At 35.4% G+C, this 21,582-nt stretch overlaps 1 protein-coding gene and 1 pseudogene across 1 annotated transcript; both read right to left on the reverse strand.

Moving 5' to 3' along the window:
- Positions 1-937: 937 nt before the first annotated feature.
- On the reverse strand, positions 938-1,876 carry LOC120127501 (RING-H2 finger protein ATL29-like). The gene has a single exon (XM_039145399.1). The coding sequence runs from the start codon at positions 1,874-1,876 to the stop codon at positions 938-940; it is 939 nt and encodes a 312-aa protein (XP_039001330.1).
- A 439-nt stretch (positions 1,877-2,315) lies between these two features.
- LOC120127502 lies at positions 2,316-7,355 on the reverse strand (annotated as a pseudogene).
- Positions 7,356-21,582: the final 14,227 nt, after the last annotated feature.

The raw sequence follows: 21,582 nt of genomic DNA on the forward strand, positions 1-21,582 counted from the left end.
ATCTTCCATAATCTAATCTCTTACCTTTTCCCTTTTTGTCTGCTTTTACCTCTCGTAATTCATACTGATTGGGCTAAGCTTTGCCTAGCTTTCCTCTCTGCTAGTCTTTTAGTTCTTTTATACAAATATAAGTCGATGTCTACACTCTACACCTCATATACTACAATAATATGTACGATTACCAGTAAACATCTATATACTAAAGTTGTAGCTTCTACGAAATGTGTTAAGTAATATATACATATGCATTTCCATGTGCATGATCATGGTCACGATCGATATTTTCTTACATGCTTTGAAGGCTTAACGCCTATCAAATGTCACCATCGTCTGGTATGAAAACGATGATGTTATACATAAATTGAATTTGAACATTATTCTCTTTTACTTTTTTGGCTTTTTCTTTGTCTATTTTTCCCTTTTGTGGGCCATCAATCGTGACACCTAGCATCATTGTAAGCATTTACAGTTCACCTATGGTGGATGGTATGGTCATACATAGATTTTTTTTGTCTTTTGTTTTGGTCATATATAGAATTTTCAGTGCTTTTGAAAATGCCTTACTAGCAGTAGACAGGCAAGTCGTGTAACAGGAAATTTGTAAACTTGGAGTAAATTTTTACTCCATGGTAATCTCAAAAAATTACCTGCTTTTTGTGTGAACTATAAAGAAAAGTATGAAAATTCTCCTGTTATTAAGTTGCTATATTTGTTGTAATCATTTCACCATGGGTGCATATCTCAATAGACGGTTAACAGTGAAATGCATGCACTTGCTGTAAATTTTGGATTGCTGCTTGATACATACATACATACATACATACACATATATTTATGTATGTATGTATCGGAATTTCCTAACACAACGCAATGCTTGCTGTAATTTATATCAAAATTTCGTACGACAATGTAAAGATCCAAGTGTCTTTTTTATCTTTTATCCATGTTGATATCCTCCGCGAGTCTCCGATGCTTCGATGGAATGGCTGTTCCTGTCGTTCGAGGGGTTCGTGAATTCACCAAAGACAATGCAACTTTTTACAGCGTGGTGTCCCCTAACAAGTTTTATTTTGACTTGGTCTGGCAGTCGAAGAGTATATCTATCATCTTCTCTATTCCTACCTATGGAATGCCCCGTGGAATGTGACCTTGAAAAATTTTCCATCCTTTCACGTCTCCTAAGTTGTTCTTCTCTTGCACTTGAAGTGGCTTCTGCTTCGTCTTCTGCTCGGTCGACTTTGTCGTCATTGTCGTCTTTAATGTTGATGCAAACGGAATCTTCTACTGAACTTTGATTCGTTACCATTTCACGCATGGAGTTGCTACGAACAAACAGAGGGGATTTCTCAAATGATTTCCTAGGCACATCAAATTCCCCACGACAAACCGGACAAGTTTTATGAGATTCAAGCCAAAGATCAACACACCCTTTATGGTAAACATGACAACATATCGTCAAAAGTTGAAGCATATCGTCGTCATTAAACTCTTCCAAACAAATCGCGCATTCTAGGCCGTACTTTTCGCTTCGAAACTCCTTGACAGTGGAATAATAGAATGTTGGAAAAGCTTGTATTAGTTCAGGATCAAGGCCGTTATTCATAATTTCACCTTCCGTGGAAGCTATATCGACTGGAGGTGAAGGGCTACGCCGATTATGCCATATGCGTAGAAGAATCTCCACCATACATCTACAAAAGTATAATGTTAAGAAACCGAAGAAGAACGAAACGAAGAAGATTACAGCTATGGTTATTGGTGGTGGCAAGTTGAAGTATGGTGAGAATGGTTTGGCATAACCGGATGACGGTGACAGAGAAATGAAAAGGGCAGCAATGACTGGAATGTAGATCGCTCCGGCATCATAAATTTTCATCGACGAGTGGAAAAAAACGAGATCTCTGTTAGTTGTTGCGGAGAAAGAAGAGAATAACAAGGCAGCATGTCAATGTGTCAATATGAAAGCTAATGCTTGGTAAGCATTATATTTATGGTTATTGAGCGAGTCCTTTGTGTGACTTGCTCTGTTTACTAGTTGATTATTCAAACCACAACATTCCGTATTTAGTATTTGGTTACAGGCAGTACTCTTGTTCTGGTTCTGGTTCAGGTTCAAGCCAAGTACCAAAGTATCCTGTGCTTTTAATACTAATCCATCTAATTAGTTGGCTAAACATGAGAGTTAAGAAGATTTTAACTTGGAATTTTCTTTTCCTGGAGAGGCTGTGACTGCAAATTAGCTTGCAGTTAAAGGTTTCTGCAAATGATAAATTTAGCAAAATGGAAATAAGTTCTTTTTTCAGATTATAAGTGCCATTTAATTCATATTTGATAACAAGGACAAAGTCTACAACAGTCGTACAAGCTTCATATTCCCAGCCAGGGAGGGAATATTCATACTTAAAAATTATGCAGCCGAGATGTGAATAAGCTCGAGGGTACATGACACAACTGTCCTAGGAATATCTAAAATTATTCACTTTCCCAGGATAAGTTTCTTAGTGTAAGGAATTTCATCTCTCATCTCTCAGCACTCGGCTCTTGGTTCCTGAAAGAACGGTGTTTATTCAATATCATCGATCCAGTCACCGTATATCCGACTGATTTTATCCGGACCTTTCCAATTGTGGAGAGTTCTTTGTCCTGGCTTCTGGAGTACGACAGATGTTCACTGTGAAGGAACTCCAAGATGATAAACATCTGAATGTGGAACTGAAGGGACTAATGCAGATATAGTATCTGTAAGAGTCTTTGAAGGCACTCCTCCCACTTGCTTCAAATCAGAAGGGGCAGCAGAAGAATCCTTAACCTCTGTATCCGCAACCGAACCTCCGTATCGGTGTAACTCTGCATTCACAAAAAGAAAAAAAACATATATCCCTATAGCAGCAGGAGACCAAAATCCATATAAAGCTTATTTCCATCAAATAAAGTACATGCTAAAGCACAGAAGATACCCACGACTAGCTGAAAACTACAAATAAACAACAAAAACATCTATCAGGTTAGCTACTCATCAATGGAGCACCGGCTTTAAGTTAAATTCAAAGGTAGAACTGCGACGAAGGTTCTCGAATTTCAAAGGCACGACAACAAGAAGGCTACAAGCATATGCCTTCGGTAAGTAATAAGTTCATGATTCTCAAACAAGTGCATATTACCATGAAAACAGTCCAACATCAACTAGCATCCAATTTGCATGATACTCATTGATAAAAATGTATGGCAGCCATTCAGGAAAAAGCAAAATCCCACCGGTTTTAAATTCGAATTCTAGCCACTTCAAAACAATAGCTATAGAGAAGCATACTAACCAAACAGACGATTCTAGCATACTCGAGGGAGAGCTAAAAAAATGTATACTCGAGGGAACTGAAATTACAGGTACTTGTACTTAAATAGGAGCTTTTCAGTTGACAACCATAAATGCTTCCCATAACTAAATCGATTACTCAATCAATCAACGAATAAACCATACCTGCAGTTCCATGAGCAAAATGACATTTATTTCCAAATGGGCAGTAACCAGTAAGTTCCCACTTATTACAAATCCGGTCTTCCAATTAGATGGCTTAACACTCGAAACATTCCCGCCACCGCCACCACTAGCAGCAGCAGCACCACCACCACCTCCTCCCCCACCACCAGTCCACCACCACCACCGTACCCTCCAGGTCCTAAACTTATACCTACACTCTCTCCATTCTTCGACTGCTCGTCGTGAAAAAACGTGCAACTATCACCATAAGGACACCCTTCCTCTGTATAAAACTTCTTGCAATGCCTTCCCTTATACGATCTCTGCGTTTCCCATGAAAAACTATTAGACCCCAAAGAAGGAATCTGGAATTCTTCACTTGGCTCCGACGAAATCCCTTTCTCTTCTTCGTGAGCAGCCACTATTTCTTGCCAATTAGGAGGCGGGCGTCGGAGCTCTTCGATGCTATGAGCGAAGTTACAATTCGTAACGTACGGGCAAGTGCCGGCCCTGAACTTGCAACAAAGTTTGGTCTTGAAATACGTTTTGCCTATGGCTTTGGACCTGGAATTCAAATCCTAGGAATTTCTTGGTTTCTTGTTCGGTGGCAGCTCGAAATTGGACCGTGATTGAGGTTGTCTTTGGTCGTCGGAATCACATTAACTACATTTTCTCTACCGTAATCCATGTGTTATTCAAGGATGATCAAAACAGAATTTTCTTTTTTTTTTTAAAAAAAAAAAGCCCTAATTCTAATAAGAAAATGTGGAGTAGATGTACCCAGAAGCTAAAATTACATAGATTAGATTAAACTGAAGTTAACGCGCGAGATTTTAATGATTTGAGAAATGGGTATCGGATTACACATCCGAAGATACTAAAATCAACATAAAAGTAGCAACTTTTTTTCATGGAAGACAAGAAGAAGAATGGAAACAGCTGCAACAGATCAAAGAAGAACAGAAATAAAGGGAAAGGGGTAAGTCAGACGAAAGAATCGGAGTTAGATCTACAACATTAAAATATTATGAAGATAATGAAGGTGTAAAAACTGAAATATTATCTTTATATGTATGGAATAGAAGATTAGAGAGACACTCAGCAAGCGGCAAAGTTTGAAGGAGACGTAAAACCATCAAGAAACCATGCGTGAACTCGTAGCTTTTGTCTTTTTTCTTCTCCTTTTACCATCTTATCTCAATTTTTCCCTATGTTAAAAGGAGGATTATCTTAAATAATTTTAAGTGTTCATTATGCGGATCATTATCCACCCTCGAATTATTGGTACTCTCTTATTACGCAAGCCTAAAAATTTTAGTTTTTAAATGCTCTCTCCCTTATAAATAACTTCTTTAAATACGAACATCATCATACTAAAATTACTTGTTTATTGTCACTTCTATCAATTCATTATATCAAGCTAAGTGAATTTTTATTATTATTTTTATAAGATAAAATTATTTTTATTATATTATATTTATTTTATATTTAATTATTTTAATAAATTTTATTGTACTAATTATTTTATATTAGTTTTTGCGGTTGTAAAATTTGAAAGCGGAATCATACCTCGAGACATTTTGCCGATATAGTAACAATATGAAATTATGTTATTTAAATTATTGTAATTTTTTTAAAATTTTTTGGATTAGTTTATATTTTAATTTATATATTATTTATTTAATTAGGCGAATTTCATCTATTATTTTTGTAGATATAAGATTTTCAATCTTTAAAACTCTCAAAATGAAGCGTATTTCAGTTATTGTTTACTATGATGGAGAAATTCGAGAAGATGAAACCGACGTCTCCTTCACATCAAATCATTCTGTTAAAATATCCTCCAAGAGAAACATCACTCTTGAGGAGTTGATCACTAAAATTTGAAGGAAGGTTCATGTTGAAAATATTAGAAGATTGTACTCACTTTAGTACAGATTTCCAACCGCAGTATTTCTGTTAACTTATACAACGTTCGAACTTTCTAACGATGGCGATGTTGTTATGATGGTTAATTCTCAGAATCAATATTCTGATGCCGATACACATATGCATGCAACATTTGTCTAAGTGTCTGTGGTTCATGGTATGTCATTATGCTCTCACTATAGGCTGTCTCAACAAGCTAATCGAGTTGACAACTCAACTCAAGTAATGTGTAATGATTTTAACTCGATAATGGGATGGTATCATCCCATCAAGTTCAACGGGATACATTCATCATCAACTTGTTACGATTTGTATCGAGGTGGTTGCATAATCTGTATGGCAACATCGCTTCCAATTCAAGGGGAAGGCATTCATCTACCAATTTCTTTGACATGAATATGGAGATGCCCTCGATGCAACAATCTGTTCTGTACCCATTTGACACGATGCCTTCAATTTCTAAGGGGAGGCATTCAACTGCGAGCTTCTTCGACCTCAATGTCGAGATGCCTTCAAGTTCAAGGGTAATGGATTCAACTACCAACTTGTTTGACCTAAATGCCAGTATCGTGGAGGAACTCTCTCATCTCCACCAGAAGAACCTCTTCGAGAACCAGGAGCGGATGATGCTGAGAATGGACTATTCATTAAGCCAGAATCATTGTTATTCAATATGGACTCCGATGATGATGATGTAGATGAAGTTCCCACAAATACAATACACACTAAACATTCAACACACATGTATGAAGCTAACTATGGTGCAATGTACAGGTCAGAATTTACGAATATGCCTAAAGTTGGTGACTAAGAATTTAACTCATCAGTCAATGATGATGAGTTATATAGATGAATGAAGTTTCCATCCAAAGAAGAATTTATGATGACAATTAAGAATTACTACATTCATAATTTTGTTCAGTCTAGAGTTAACCGTTCCACCATCGAAAAATATGTCTTCCACTGTGTCCAACGGTATAATGAATATAACTGGATGGTTCGTGTATCGAAGAGGAAGAGGAAAAACAATATATGAGAACTAATAGTATACAACGGTCATCACACATATTGTGCTCGAGGGATCAACCAGGACTATCCCAACTTGGACTCCGACATTATCTGTCAAGCCATCATGCACACAGTCAAAGCAAACTCCTATATAGCTATTGCGGTACTGATTTCAGCTAACAGTAGTAATATGGGTACACTGTCTTATACAAGAAAGTATGAAATGCAAAGCAAAATGTCATTAAAACACTTTATAACGAGTGGTATGCATCTTACAACGAACTACCAAATTGGTTTAGGGTAGTGCACATATTGAATCCTGAGACAATTGTTGACTTCAAAACTTGCCATGCATACAACAATGATTGAGTGCTTCACCATCGATGCCAATTCTACCGATTTTTTTGGACTTACCCATAGTGTATTAATTATGTGAAATACGACAAGCCCGTGGTCCAAATCGATATGACATTCTTGTACGAAAAATACAAGCAAGTTTTACTATTGGTAGTTGTTCAAGATGGTAATTGCAACATTCTTCCAGTTGTTTTTTCCCTTGTTGAAGGAGAAGATACAAATTCTTGGGCTTTTTTCCTCAGAAATTTACGCTTACATGTTGTAATGAGGAAAAAATATATATGTCATGGAAGTATAATATCCGCCATGAGGGGTCATAGAACCCTATGACTGTGGCATCTAAACCAGTTGAGGTGTCATCTGACCCGACTACGGTGGCATCTGATATGGAAACGGTGGCATCTGACTTGGTTACAGTGGCATCTGATACGGCTACGTTGCCATCTGATACGGCTACGGTGTCATCTGATACGGCTACGGTGCCATCTGAAATAGCTACGAAATGTACACTAATGTAGACGGTTGTTGTTGTGATGATTCTGGTGCTGTAGTTGAGGACGGGCTGAAATCGTATACTTTCCATCTATAAGTCGGGTGACGATGATTTTGTAACGATGGACGTCTTTGTTAACGCCGATGAATGCTTCCGCCTCATGCTTCCTCGAAAAGTATAAATAATTTCTCGTTCATGTTGAACCACTCATAATAATCATCCGCAACCGAACAATAATTCACATAAATGGGTTATGTATGGGGAATACGTCCACGTCAATACTTCCATATCGTTACCCACTCGACGTGCTTCAGTAGACAGTAAACTTTTTTTTTTACCCTGTCTATCGATGATATACATTATAAACACTAAGTTTTTGTCCCATTTATTATTATTATTATTATTATTATAAAAAAATAATAAAAATTACAATTAATTTTATAGGCCCAGATCCAAAACCCGAAAGCCCAGATCCATACCCGACCCAACACCCATCTAGGGTTTTTTACATCATCTCAGCCACCAGCAATCTCAGCTGTTGGATCTAAAGAGATCTAACGGTCCAAAGAAGATCCAGCAGAAACCCTAGGGTTGGTGAACCCTAGGGTCTATTCCGGCGCCGCCTTCAACCACTCCAAATTGCTCCGCCGTTATGTTCCCTAGTAAGCTGCTGCCACGACTCCAAAGGCGCTAGAAGATGCTAGGCCAGCCACACATGTCGTTGCCCTATGGTGAGCCACCACCATAGCTTCGGTGACTCACCGAGGGCCACCTTTATGACTGTTTTAAAAGCAACGTCGATGAGGCCTATAAAAAGGCCATCCCCTGTAGAGAAAAAGAGGGGGAGGGAGCAACAAGCAACCAACAACAACCAAAACCATCAAATATCAAAACCAAAAAATAGAGAAAGGCTTACCGAGGAAGCAACACCGCCACCGAAGTCTCCACGCGCCTCTACTCGCCATCGAAAAGGTTGAAATACCGAAGGTATTTCTTTAGATTTATGAAAATCTAAGGTCTTTTTAGAGAAACGGGGGTCGGATTTGGGTTTAAATCGGTCAGATCTATCGTTTAGGGAAATTTTATATTTTCCATCCACCGACTGTGGTGGCCGACGGCGGAGCTGATGGTGGCGTGTGGCTGCCGGCCGGCTACCTGATTCTCTCAGAAGAGAGAATTATAAAGAGAGGCGAGAGAGAAAAAAATTCTCTCTTAGAGAAAGAATGAAAAGATAAGAAATGAGAAATTTGGCCTTAAGGCCGGTTATAAGGGGTATAAATACCCTCACCAAAACGACGTAGTTTTGTTGAGGGCTTCTGTATAATTTCGCGTAAGGGTTAACTGTACCCGTAGCCACTGTGATTTTAAAATATTTCAATTTAATCCCAAAAAACATGTTTTAATTTATTTTAATTTGATATTCGAATTTTGGGTTATTATAATTTAGTCCTTGACTTAATTATATTTTATGAATTTCAATTTAGATTTTAAATTTTATTTTATTATGTTTTATTCATTTAGTTTAACGTAATTCAAATTTTCAGTCAAATTAATATAATTCAAATTTTGAATCCATTTGTTTCGGGTTTTTAGTATCATTGTCATTAGCTGATATCCACATTAAAATTAGGATAAGGACGTTTGGTGGTCTATTAAAGACAATAGTTTTCCTCCACCTAACATAAATAATATAATTAAAAAAACTTTAGCAAATAGTTTTATTTTTCTTTCCTTCATCAATGGCACCGTTTCTTCCTTTAAATATTGAAATTTAAGCTCTTGGTTAGTATTATAAGTTTGACAATATTTTAGTAATATTTTTCTTATAATATTTTATTTCTTATAATAAAATATTGGAAAGGATTTTCTCCAATTAAAGAACAAAAAAACATTGTCATGGTGTAGAATTTAATATAATAAATATACTATAATATTATACCTTTGTCGTCATTTTCTGCATGTAAGAAACAAGAAAGTAACTTAATTGATATATCCTAATAATACATATTAATAGTTAAATTAAAATATAAATAGTGAATAATTAAAAAATTAAAAATGTTAGTTTATATATATTAGTGGACATAGTGAAAATAATATAGTTTAGAAATTGTTGTAAAGTTAGCATGATTGGTCACCTAACCCAATAAAAAAAGATGTGCATGTTTTTCTTCATTAAACAATAATTATTGCCATTTAAATAATAACTAAAATTGCTTTTCTTTACCAACTTTTGCATTTTTAAATCCTACGTGCATGTTTTTTTATTTAATCATAATGTGCTTTGATTTTTGTAATTTCTACAATTATTTAAATTCCACGTATATGTATTAATAAATAAATGATGTATTAATAAATTATACTATTACTTGTAAGAAATTATATTTATTAAATTTAATTTCAAAACTCTAACATTTGTAATTCCTAAGCTTTGATTTTTGTAGTTTCTACACAAATTTTGTGATAATGTGCTCATTAAATTTTTTTTTGCTAATTAATTTAACTTAATTTATAATTTAATTAAATAATAATATTTATTTATTTATTTATTTATTTTATATCAAAGAAATAGGCTGTCTTAAAACACCTAGAAGTCATTTTCTTATATTCTTAAGTAAATAAATATTCTATTTTTATAAATTATATATTAATTGTTTTTAGAGAAATGTTTTATTAATATTTATTTATTTTTTAATATTAAGAAATGAGCTGTCTTAAAGCACCCAGAAGTCATTTTCTGATATTTCTAAGTAAATAAATATCTTATTTATAAAAATAAAGATATATATATATATATTAATATATTTTCTTAAAATTATATTAATAAATTTGAAATAACATGATTATAAATTAAATATATCTTTGAATTTTTAAAATTTATAATAATAGAGACAATTTATAATTAATAAGTACCAATTTTGGGAGTTGTGGGGGTGCTAATCCTTCTCTAAACGTAACCGACCACGAATATCTTTTTATTTCATAAAAAGAATGAATTTTTGGTTAAACGCATACCAATTTATCTTTTAAACTTGTCGAAACGATTTTTGAACGGGGAGCGAGATTTTGAAAAGCTACGTCATTTTTAATTATTCTCTTTATGGTTTATTTTTAATTAAAAACAATGTGATTTTAGTAAACCTCTCGTTTCGAAAAATTTGGTATTCATTCACGATAAAAAAAACATGTTCGAAGAGTCGTCACCAATCTTTGATTAGGGTGTGATTGGACACCCAAAAATGTTTTGTCATTTTAAATAAAAATTAATTTTAATTAAAACAACAAATTTTGGTTTGCGTTAGCAGAAAATGAGTTCGGGAGTCGGTTACGCGTGGGGAAGGATTAGCACCCCCACAACGCCCTAAATCGGTACCTCGTCGATTAATTAATGTCTTTGCAATGAAATTTACAAATTTGATTTTAATTTGATTTATGATCCCGACAAAACAATAACATACAAATTTACAACATTCAAAAGCACCAAAATAGGTTAAATTAAAATTACCCATTCTTTAGAAAGATAAAGAATATTCAATTATTTACAAATATCGAGACCATATCTTAAATCAGTTATAACAACCTTTTCTCGATAGGTTTAAATAGCTGAATATTTCTTTTCCTTCCATTCCCAAACTTTTAAAGTGATACATCAATTTCTTAGGTGTCACTGATGGGATACGATTTTAATTTAAAATTGTCAAAAGCGGATCTCTAATCAGTTAAGACAACCCACTTAAAATAATTTTAAATTAAAAGGGTATTACCCTTAAATCAATTATGTAACGATGTCGAGTTATGCACGTGAGGCTATCATGCAAATTATGCAAAAAGGATGTCATGTAAAAATTAATTAAACATGCGATTAAAATAAATGAGTAAATAAATCTAAAGCTAAAATCACTATTAAAAAAAGATCACAAAAAACCTATCAATGCATTACATATACTAAGATCAAAGTAAAACCGTGACCACCTATAAAACTAAAATGAAAACCGAGAAAAAAACTATGCCAAATATGCAACATCACAGAAACTTAAAATAACATACCTACGTGACTAAAATGTAACATGCAGAAACCTTAAAGTCTAACATCTAAAAAACAGAAATTAAACAAATCAACATTTAGGACAAAAATTAAATGAACATAAAATAAATAGACAGAATTAGAAACATGCAAACTTCGACTTAGGGACTAAAACGAAACATAAAGAAAATAAAAGTGAAATGTCTAAACAACGGAATTTAAATACATTCATATTCGGGACTAAAATCAAACATGCATGAAATATAAATACCAAATTAAAAATAGAAAAGGCTCGATTCTAGGACCAAAATGAAAATATATGGCAAATGTGTGGTGACCTTAAAGCAATTAACCCTAAAAATCTAATTTAAAACTTACTTTCAACTAAACCTAACCCTCAAAATCTTCATGCAAGACATTAACCGACATAGGGACGTGACCCTCAGCCTTCCTACGAACACAATGCATGCAAATGACCCTCCTATTTATTATTTACCCGTATTTCATCCTTAAACACACACACATAAGCACTGTAAATCGAAAACAAATAATAATATATACCTCATGAAATTACCATTCGCCTTTTCTATTGCTTTCTTTCATTCCCGAATTACACTTGATTACATCGCTCATGAATACTCAACAAAATCGGGAATGGACATCCGGAAACTGCTTCTTTCGAATGATAAAAAATGGGAGATGAAAATCCCTTTACACACTATTTTTTCTGTTGAAAACCGAGATCTCCCTGTTTCTCTTCTGTGTAGGATCTCTTACAGCAACTAGGCGTGTATGCCCTTTTCCCGTACGGTTTTTGAACTTCCTCCCCTCTCGTTTTTTCTTTTGCTGCTTTAATATGCTTCTCCCAACCTTAGATTTGCTGATGTGCTGTGCGTGTATGCCCCCCTTGCCAAACAGATTCCTTGCTCCCAATATCTCTTCAGTCGTGGATTGTGAGCTGGAAATGCTTTGATAGTGCTCCACTAGACCATGCATTATGGGACAGATTTGTAATGTTCATGGGCTGTTTATCCTTCAAGTGGTGGATACAACTCTTCATGGCCGAATATTAAGTGTGTTTCTTCAAGTGGAGTCCCATGGAGTTACACGTTCCTCATGGTATTTGCTGGACATGTTTAGCTAAAAACAATGCTGAAAATTGGTTCATTATAGGCATATATGACATGTCTCCACTATGTGTGAGTGCATTGGTGAGTCATCAATAATGGGCTGGCTAAAAACAATGCTGAAAATTGTCTTCCACGTGCTGCTCCCCCTCTCTTTGTGTGCTGTTTATGCTGGCTGAATGGATGTCACTTATTGCTCCATCATAAACTATCTCCCACGTAAATTCAACTTGTAATATGTTGTTATAGTGTCCCATCAGATTGTTCTAACGTGTCCATTGTGCAGGTGAATGGAAAACAAAAGTTTGTTAAACAGAATTCGTAAATCCCGTATTAATTTTCCTGCTTGCACAGTCTTCAGTTATTTGAGTATATCTCAAGATACCGATACCGGATTGATACGATTCAAAGTGCGTTGAAAAGATAAGAGATAATGGAATAATTGTTAAGAAGACTTCAGCACCCAAATATGCTTGGAACATGTTCAAAATTGGCGATACATATGACTGACGTGATCTGCCCACTGGACTGCTTTGAATGTACCTCTAGAGTCCTCGCATTTCTATCGCCTTGCTTTATCGATTGCTTTTGTTCCAATTTATATCTTGATTTCCAAAATGAAATAAATATGATTACAATCCAATTCAGCACCTAAAGCTTCTCGATTTTCATATTAACCCAAATGCAATCCATTCATCTTTCATCAACACCCTCATGTCATTCGAATTAATTTCTCATCGAGCACAAATATCTTCAAATTAATTCTCGATCATCTTCAAGTGAATTTAAAATTGCCCGGAAAAAATTAGGGTATTACAGCTGCCCCTATTTGCTTGTTGTTGTGAACACAAGAACGTAGCAAAGACAAAAAATAACCTAATTTTGTTCGACTGCAGCATCTACTTCCCTTCTTCAATATTCTTCTTTACTTTCGCCTCTATCTCATGTGCACAAATCCTTTTAATGATTGTTCCGCTTCTTTGTACCTAAGAATCTTCGATTTTCTTTTACATCTAATTATCTATTGATTTGCCCTAATACTCTTCTGAGAAGGCTAAAAATGGCTCGGATGACTTATTATCTTGGTGAAAAACATCCTGCCCGAAGGTCTTATGGATGACCCGAAGGATTTAATCATCACACTCGAAAGATTTACTGATGAATTTGCTTCACTACTCTTCAGTGAAGCCTTACAAATTACCTGAAGGTTTTAATCATCATGCTCGAAAGACTTACTGATGACCCGAAGGATTTAAGCATCATTCTCGAAAGACTTACTGATGGCCTGAAGGACTTATAAATCGTGAAATTTTGAAAATCGCATTCTTCGTTTTCAAAAATTCCATCTTCTTAAAACATCATTTTTTTCATTTTCAAATTCATGTGAAAACATCCTACCCGAAGGTTTTATGGATGGCCCAAAGGAATTATCATCTTGCTCTAAAGGCTTACACATGACCCGAATGATTTAAGCATTATGCTCGAAAGACTTACTGATGGCCCGAAGGACTTATAAATCGTGAAATTTTGAAAATTGCCTTTTTCGTTTTCAAAAATTCCATCTTCTTAAAACATCATTTTTTTCATTTTCAAATTCATGTGAAAACATCCTACCCGAAGGTTTTATGGATGGTCCGAATGACTTATCATCTTACTCTAAAGGCTTACAGATGACCCGAAGGATTTAAGCATCATGCTCGAAAGACTTACTGATGGCCCGAAGGACTTATAAATCGTGAAATTTTGAAAATCGCATTCTTCATTTTCAAAAATTCCATCTTCTTAAAACATCATTTTTTTCATTTTCATGTGAAAACATCTTACCCGAAGGTTTTATGGATGGCCCGAAGGACTTATCATCTTTCTCTAAAGGCTTACAGATGACCCGAAGGATTTAAATCATGCTCAAAAGACTTATTGATGGCTCGAAGGACTTATAAATCGTGAAATTTTGAAAATCGCCTTCTTCATTTTCAAAAAATCCATCTTCTTAAAACATCATTTTTTTTCATTTTCATGTGAAAACATCCTACCCGAAGGTCTTATGGATGGCCCGAAGGACTCATCATCTTGCTCTTAAAGGCTTACAGATGACCCGAAGGATTTAAGCATCAAGCTCGAAAGACTTACTAATGGCCCGAAGGACTTATAAATTATGAAATTTTGAAAATCACATTTCGTTTTCAAGAATTCAATCTTCTTAAAACTTCATTTTTTCGTTTTCAAATTCATATGAAAACATCCTACCCGAAGGTTTTATGGATGGATTTGCTTCACTACTCTTCGCTGAAGGCTTAAAATGGTGCTTCACTACTCCTCTGTGAAGGCTTAAGATGGTGCTTCACTACTCTTCTGTGAAGGCTTAAGATGATTGCTTCACTATTCTTCGGTGAAGGCTTAAGATGATTGCTTCACTACTCTCCGGTGAAGGCTTAAGATGGTTTGCTTCATTCCTCTTTGGTGAAGGCTTAAGATTGACTTGCCCCAATCTCATATGTGCAAGTCCTTCCTATCGATCGATTCACTTCTTCGTACACAAAAATCTTTGTTTTTCTTCTACATCTGGTGGTCTTCACTTCAAAGCAGTACTTCTTCTGTGGATTAGACCTCTCTGTTCTTCAAGGTATGCCTCTTTAAATGTAACTCTTTGCATTTGAGGCTTGAAATCTTCCTTTCAATCGTTGAGATTTTAAAATCCTACATCTTCTCTTTTCACTGGAAGATCTGTCAAATCATATGTTTATGCATGAAACACGAATACAATTAAATGTATCAGTGTAATGCATTTTCTTTTATGCAAATGATGTTCTCATGAATGTAAAAATGTCGATTTAATCTTCATTTTCCTTCAAAGTGGCGAATTCCAGTCTTATTCTTCTGGATCATTCTTTATAGGGTCTACTTTATATACTCGTGTAGCAACTCATAGTTTTCTAACTTGTATTTTTGACGAGCCCTTTGATCTTCTTCTATCTTCTTGTCGTCTTTGTTTTCATTCTTCATTTCGGAGAAAGTCTTTTCTCTCTCTACATCTTGCTATAGCCAAAAATATGACTGTGTTGCCCCATTTTCGTCCTTGGCTCGATTATGTTTTCAGAGTTGCTCTTCCAGGACTCTGCCATTTATTGATGCTTAGTTGATTTGTTTTACAAGGTAAGCTCTACTCAAATTCACGGTCTACCCCTGACACTTCAAGTTGCAAGACACATTCTCAATAACTTCTTGGTCTGAATCTTGTTTTCTCATCATGACGTGGGTTCATTCGTTCCCCAATATTATCTCATACTGGTACGGGCCTTCAAATTACCCCATCACCTTAAATTGTAAGGCTCATTCTTCATGCCTCCTTGGTATGAATCTTGTCATCTCAACATGATGTGCTTTCAGTCGTGCCTCAATGTGTATTCATGGCTCCTTTCGTACCAAGATCTCTTAACTCTGGATGCTCACATTCTAGTGCTACTGAACAAGAGTGTTGTCAAATAGCTCGAGGGCTTTTCTTTATATTGCCATGGACACTTAAGGAATTATCAATTCTTCTGACAAAATGTCTTGCATTTTATACAAGCTGTAATATGTGCCCTCTCTGAATAATGAGGTCATTTTCTTCCTGATGGGTTATCGACAACATCACAAAGAAATACTACAAGCTCTTATTCTTCATCAATTATGATCTCTTTTAGACTAACTACTTCAATATTGAAGAATGCTTCATGTTCTGCCATTGTTTATTCTTCTTCTCGAATAGATGCACAATGAACCTCACCGGCTTCAAGGACCTTCCACATTTGAATTGTCCGGTTTGAAAATGTTTTTCTTCTTTCTCTTATTTCAAAGATTAAAGAATGAAAGAATTTTATAAAACATTTCCCCTTAATTCAGGATCGCAATCAAATCAAATCATAGACATGAATTCACAGAATATCAAAAGAATCAATAGCTCTTTAATATTTTTAGGGTTATAGCTCTTTGACAAGTATCAAAATTACGGGGTTGGCTTCAGCTTGGCTTCCTATTTTCTAAGGTTTCAGCCACCAGAATGTCATTTCTTTCGTGATCATTGTGAACATCGCAACATGCCCTTCTTTCTTGGCTTGGTATTTTAATCGGATGCGGACAAAATGACACAACTAGTATAATCAATTACTAGACTTTCTAGAATACTTCTATTTCAGTTCTCTGAAATCTTCCATTTGTTTAAACTTCGTAGACTCCTCTAACCAAGGCAGTGCAGGAATATCAATCTAAAAAATGAAATTTCTGAGTGCTCATGTGCAATTGACTATGACAGGTGTTCATAAACTCCCTTAGTCCATCTTTACCGCAACTCCTTATTTAGATAAACTTGATTTAATTTGCCATTTTCTGGCTAGCTGAAATCATCTTTATTGTAATTTGCCTTTATCAGGCTAGCTGAAGGGTTCATCTCATCACAAAGTCTTTGACTTGACAATCACAGTGTTGCATACACCGAATTGCCTAGTACCCAATCAAGGTCATGGTTTGAATATAACCTATTCATAAAGTCGGGGCTTTCGAGTTTCCTCTATAACCAATTGCCTTAGCGGAATAACTCAGCTTTATTGTATACATATAACATAATCACCTTTATCAGACTTCATTATACATATAATATTATAATCTGGGTATACAGATCCAATTTCTTAAGCTTGTCAAGAAGAACCTGTCATAGTCTAGGTGTAGTTGAAAGTCAGAAAATCTCATCGTTAGAGTTCAATTTCCAAGCAACTGACCTAAATTAGATTCACCTACTTGACTATTCCATCCGTAAAGATCATAATCATCATCGAACGTCGTCAACAAAAGTATGGTCTAGACATTTTTGTAACATCGTACACAAAAGATGCCTAATGTTGTCCGCTCCTATGCATACCTGAATACCAAGCCTATTGTTCATTTCCTTATAAGAGGAGAAGGCTATATCAGTCCCTGCAGCAGAAAGGTATGGTGTTTGATTGTATCTTCTGGGGTAAGGTTAAGGTCCTTGTTTTATCAGGTTCAACCTTGTCATTTTGTCAAAGATTTATAACTCTAATCATTAAAGAGCTTTTAATTCAATTGATATTCAAAAAATTTCAAGTCGTAAATCCGATTCAATATTCATCATCCTTAAAGTAACATGAATTCATTTAAATATCATTACAAAAAACTGATGAGAAAGTCCAAAAACATGTTCAAACAAGATGTTGCAAATGAAAAAAAATTTCGTGATGAAAAAAATGATTTCTGCATAATTAGGATGCCCCCATGATTCTTCTGATAGAGTGGCATTTGACTCGATTGGGTGTTATACGTTGCGCTCTGATGCTCCACTCTAGCTCGTAATCCATTGTTCCACCATTTCTTGTGTCAATGTCCCATTTTCCATAAGCATCTCTATCTCCTTCAATAGCGGCCTACAATTTCCCGTAGAATGCCCCAATGCCCCTAAGTAAAAATCACAAACACCATCTGGATTATAGCTGTAAGCAGAAGGGTTTGGTTGCACTTTCACTGGCCTCGGTGTGAGGTATTGACCTTTAACCAAATGGGGATATAAATCCAAGATAGAAGTTTGGAACACTTTCAAAGTACTTTTCGATCGTGGGACCTTCTTTAGACGACTCGAGTAACCAACTGCCCCTTTTCTCTTACGGCTGTGGGAGCTATGGACGTGACATTCATTGACCTCATCAGCTCTTCGCTATTTATTTCTTGAGCTTTTGGAAGTGAATTTCAACTTTCCCTTACTGATTGCATCCTCAATTAACTCTCCAACTAGCATAAGGTCTTTGAAGTCATTCGTCGAATTTCTCAACATTAACTCAAAGAAAGGAGCCGGAAGAGAATCATGAAACATATGTGATATTTCCTCTTTTACCAAAGGAGGTTGAACTTGTGCTGCCACTCCTCTCCATCTTAGGGCATATTCTTTAAAGCTCTCAGTAGCTTTCATCATCATCTTCTGAAGGTGATGACGTTTTGGGGCTAAGCCTTTAACGTATTGATATTGCCCTAGAAACACATCAGCTAGATTGATCCATGTCTTGATCTGCTCTTTGTTCAAATGGTTATACCACACCAAAGCTGGCCCAATAAGACTATCATGGAAGTAATGAATCAACGGATTATCATCATCTAAGTACCCTTCCATCTTTCTGTAAAACATCTTTAGATGAATTAGGGGGCAACTGGTGCCATCATATTTCTCAAAATTAGACACCCTAAATTCATGTGGGATGACCAAATCATGGACCAAACTGAGTTCCCTAGCTTCTAACTCTTTTTGAGAGGCATTAACAACCTTCATATCTTTAACGGCTTCGTTCAACCACTTGAAATCATCCTCAAATTGCTCAAAATTGATGAGGCTCATCCCTAAGTCTGAGTTAGATGCTTCAGGGAAGATTATCACTTTTGATGCTCTACTCTGATGAGACTAGTGTCCTTTATCAGTGATTTTCTCTCTGCCAATAGCCTTGGTTGCTAGGACATGGATCATTTGATTCGATGCGCCTTGCAGAGACCCCGATGCTTGATTCCTCGTATCTTGTTGTAACCCGACCAACTGCTCTTGCAACTGATCTTGTGATTTCTCACTAGATTTCTCCATTGCTTCGATTTTTTTGTTTATGATGATGAGGAAGTAGTATGAATGAATGATCTTGTTATTAATGTCACATAACCTCCCATAAGTTATTTCTATGTTTTCATAATTAATGCATGTAAAATACTTAGACAAATGCATGCAATGCAAAATACAAATACAAATGCAAAAGGTGCTAATTTCAAAAGTGACCACCATAGAACAACCTTCATTTAGACAACAAGATTTCATTACACCATGTAGTCAAAATACAATTGTGATTCATCATCTCTTTATTTCCTTGAGTCGTACTCTTCATGGAATCTGGCATTGCACCTCTAAAATTGTCGGTGAACTTTATCATCTTTGATGATGTCGAACGTCCTTAAATTGAATCTTGAGGTCTCTATCTATGCTTTCAATGTAAGGTGGTCTTCATGTCTTTATGAAGAATCTTATCGTCCTTGGTATTACTGCATCTATCTCCTGAGGGAACATCTTTGGCCTTCGCTCATTTGAAATAAGTCTTCGATCAACTTCAAACTCCATTCATTGGATGGCATTCTTCATGAATCGTTCTTCAATCAGGTTCAAATTTCTTCATTCATTTGATGTCCTTCTTCATGAATCGTTCTTCAATCAGGTTCCAATTTCTTCATTCTTCGGATGTCCTTCATGAATCATTTGAATGTCTCTAGATCTCCCGATTTTGACTACATGGTTAAGAATTTCTTACCTCATTATGACCAACCTTCTTTATTAGTCAATCACTTGAGAATTAACACCTTTGAATGACATGAAGATGCAAATACAATAAATCCAAAACAAAATAGACATAAAACAAAAAATGGGTCAGTACACATAATATAAACAACAAAATGATGAGTATCATAACAAATAAAACCTACCCTCACATGCTGACTACCCAACCATGCTTAGTAGATCTTACCCAACATGATATCTACCCCCATGCTTTATTATTCACAAAAAATCCTAACCGCATGATGTCTAATTCGCATGCTTGTTCAAGAAAATAAACCTAACCACATGATTTCTAGTTCGCATACATTTATTCAAAAAGAAAAAATAAATGACTCAAAAACTTTTCCTTGTGTACCCTCCTCACGGGACTCCTAAGGTTCGGGTCAGGCTCGACCTAAATTTAGGCTCTACCTAAATTCAAGCTCTATGTTCACTATATGCTGGGTTCGGTTCTAAAGTAATAGGTTCTCGAATTGTCCTTGTCGGTGCCCCCTTGGGATGCCAAACCCTTAATCTTGGCCCATCATAGGATTTAGGGATCGAGTTCAACTTCAAGGGAACACACCTCCTTATGTCCATGCGGAGGTGATTACCATCACGAGGACCATAAGGTGTGAGCTCCAGGAGCGATCCACTATCCCATGCGGAGGTGAAAACCACACGAGGGAGTGGTTTCTCACTCCTACTTAAATAGGACGGAACGGGGTTTTAGCTCATGTTATGCAAATGCAACTGTTCAGTGTGTGAGGAAAAGAAAAAATAAAACAACACATATTCACTTAAGCACTCAAAAGATCAAACTTCTTTAAACACTTAATTAATCTGAAACCATTAACAAACAGATCGGTATAACTATTTATTGATTAATCAAATTAAAATCAAACAGAGGATCAAAAACCAAATTATAGCGAATTTATAACTTTCAATTGCAAAGACAATCAATTAACCGACTATAGGCCTGACTCTAAAAAAAAGTCCCCAGCAGAGTCGCCAAGCTGTCGAAACAATTTTTGAATGGGGAGCGAGATTTTGAAAAGCCACGTCATTTTTAATTATTCTCTTTATGGTTTATTTTTAATTAAAAACAATGTGATTTTAGTAAACCTCTCATTTTGAAAATTTTGGTATTCATTCACGATAAAAAAAACATGTTCGAAGAGTCGCCACCAATATTTGATTAGGGTGTGATTGGACACCCAAAAATGTTTTGTCATTTTAAATAAAAATTAATTTTAATTAAAACAACAAATTTTGGTTTGCGTTACCAGAAAATGAGTTCGGGAGTCGGTTACACGTGGGGAAGGATTAGCACCCCCACAACGCCCCAAATCGGTACCTCGTTGATTAATTAATGTCTTTGCAATGAAATTTACAAATTTGATTTTAATTTGATTTATGATCCCCGACAAAACAATAACATACAAATTTACAACATTCAAAAGCACCAAAATAGGTTAAATTAAAATTACCCATTCTTTAGAAAGATAAAGAATATTCGATTATTTACAAATATCGAGACCATATATTAAATCAGTTATAACAACCTTTTCTCGATAGGTTTAAATAGCTGAATATTTCTTTTCCTTCCATTCCCAAACTTTTAAAGTGATACATCAATTTCTTAGGTGTCAATGATGGGATACGATTTTAATTTAAAATTGTCAAAAGCAGATCTCTAATCAGTTAAGACAACCCACTTAAAACAATTTTAAATTAAAAGGGTATTACCCTTAAATCAATTATGTAACGATGTCGAGTTATGCACGTGAGGCTATCATGCAAATTATGCAAAAAATATGTCATGTAAAAATTAATTAAACA

The sequence above is a fragment of the Hibiscus syriacus genome, unplaced genomic scaffold (assembly GCF_006381635.1).
Source record: "Hibiscus syriacus cultivar Baekdansim isolate YM2019G1 unplaced genomic scaffold, ASM638163v2 tig00110468_pilon, whole genome shotgun sequence".
Taxonomy (NCBI): domain Eukaryota; kingdom Viridiplantae; phylum Streptophyta; class Magnoliopsida; order Malvales; family Malvaceae; genus Hibiscus; species Hibiscus syriacus.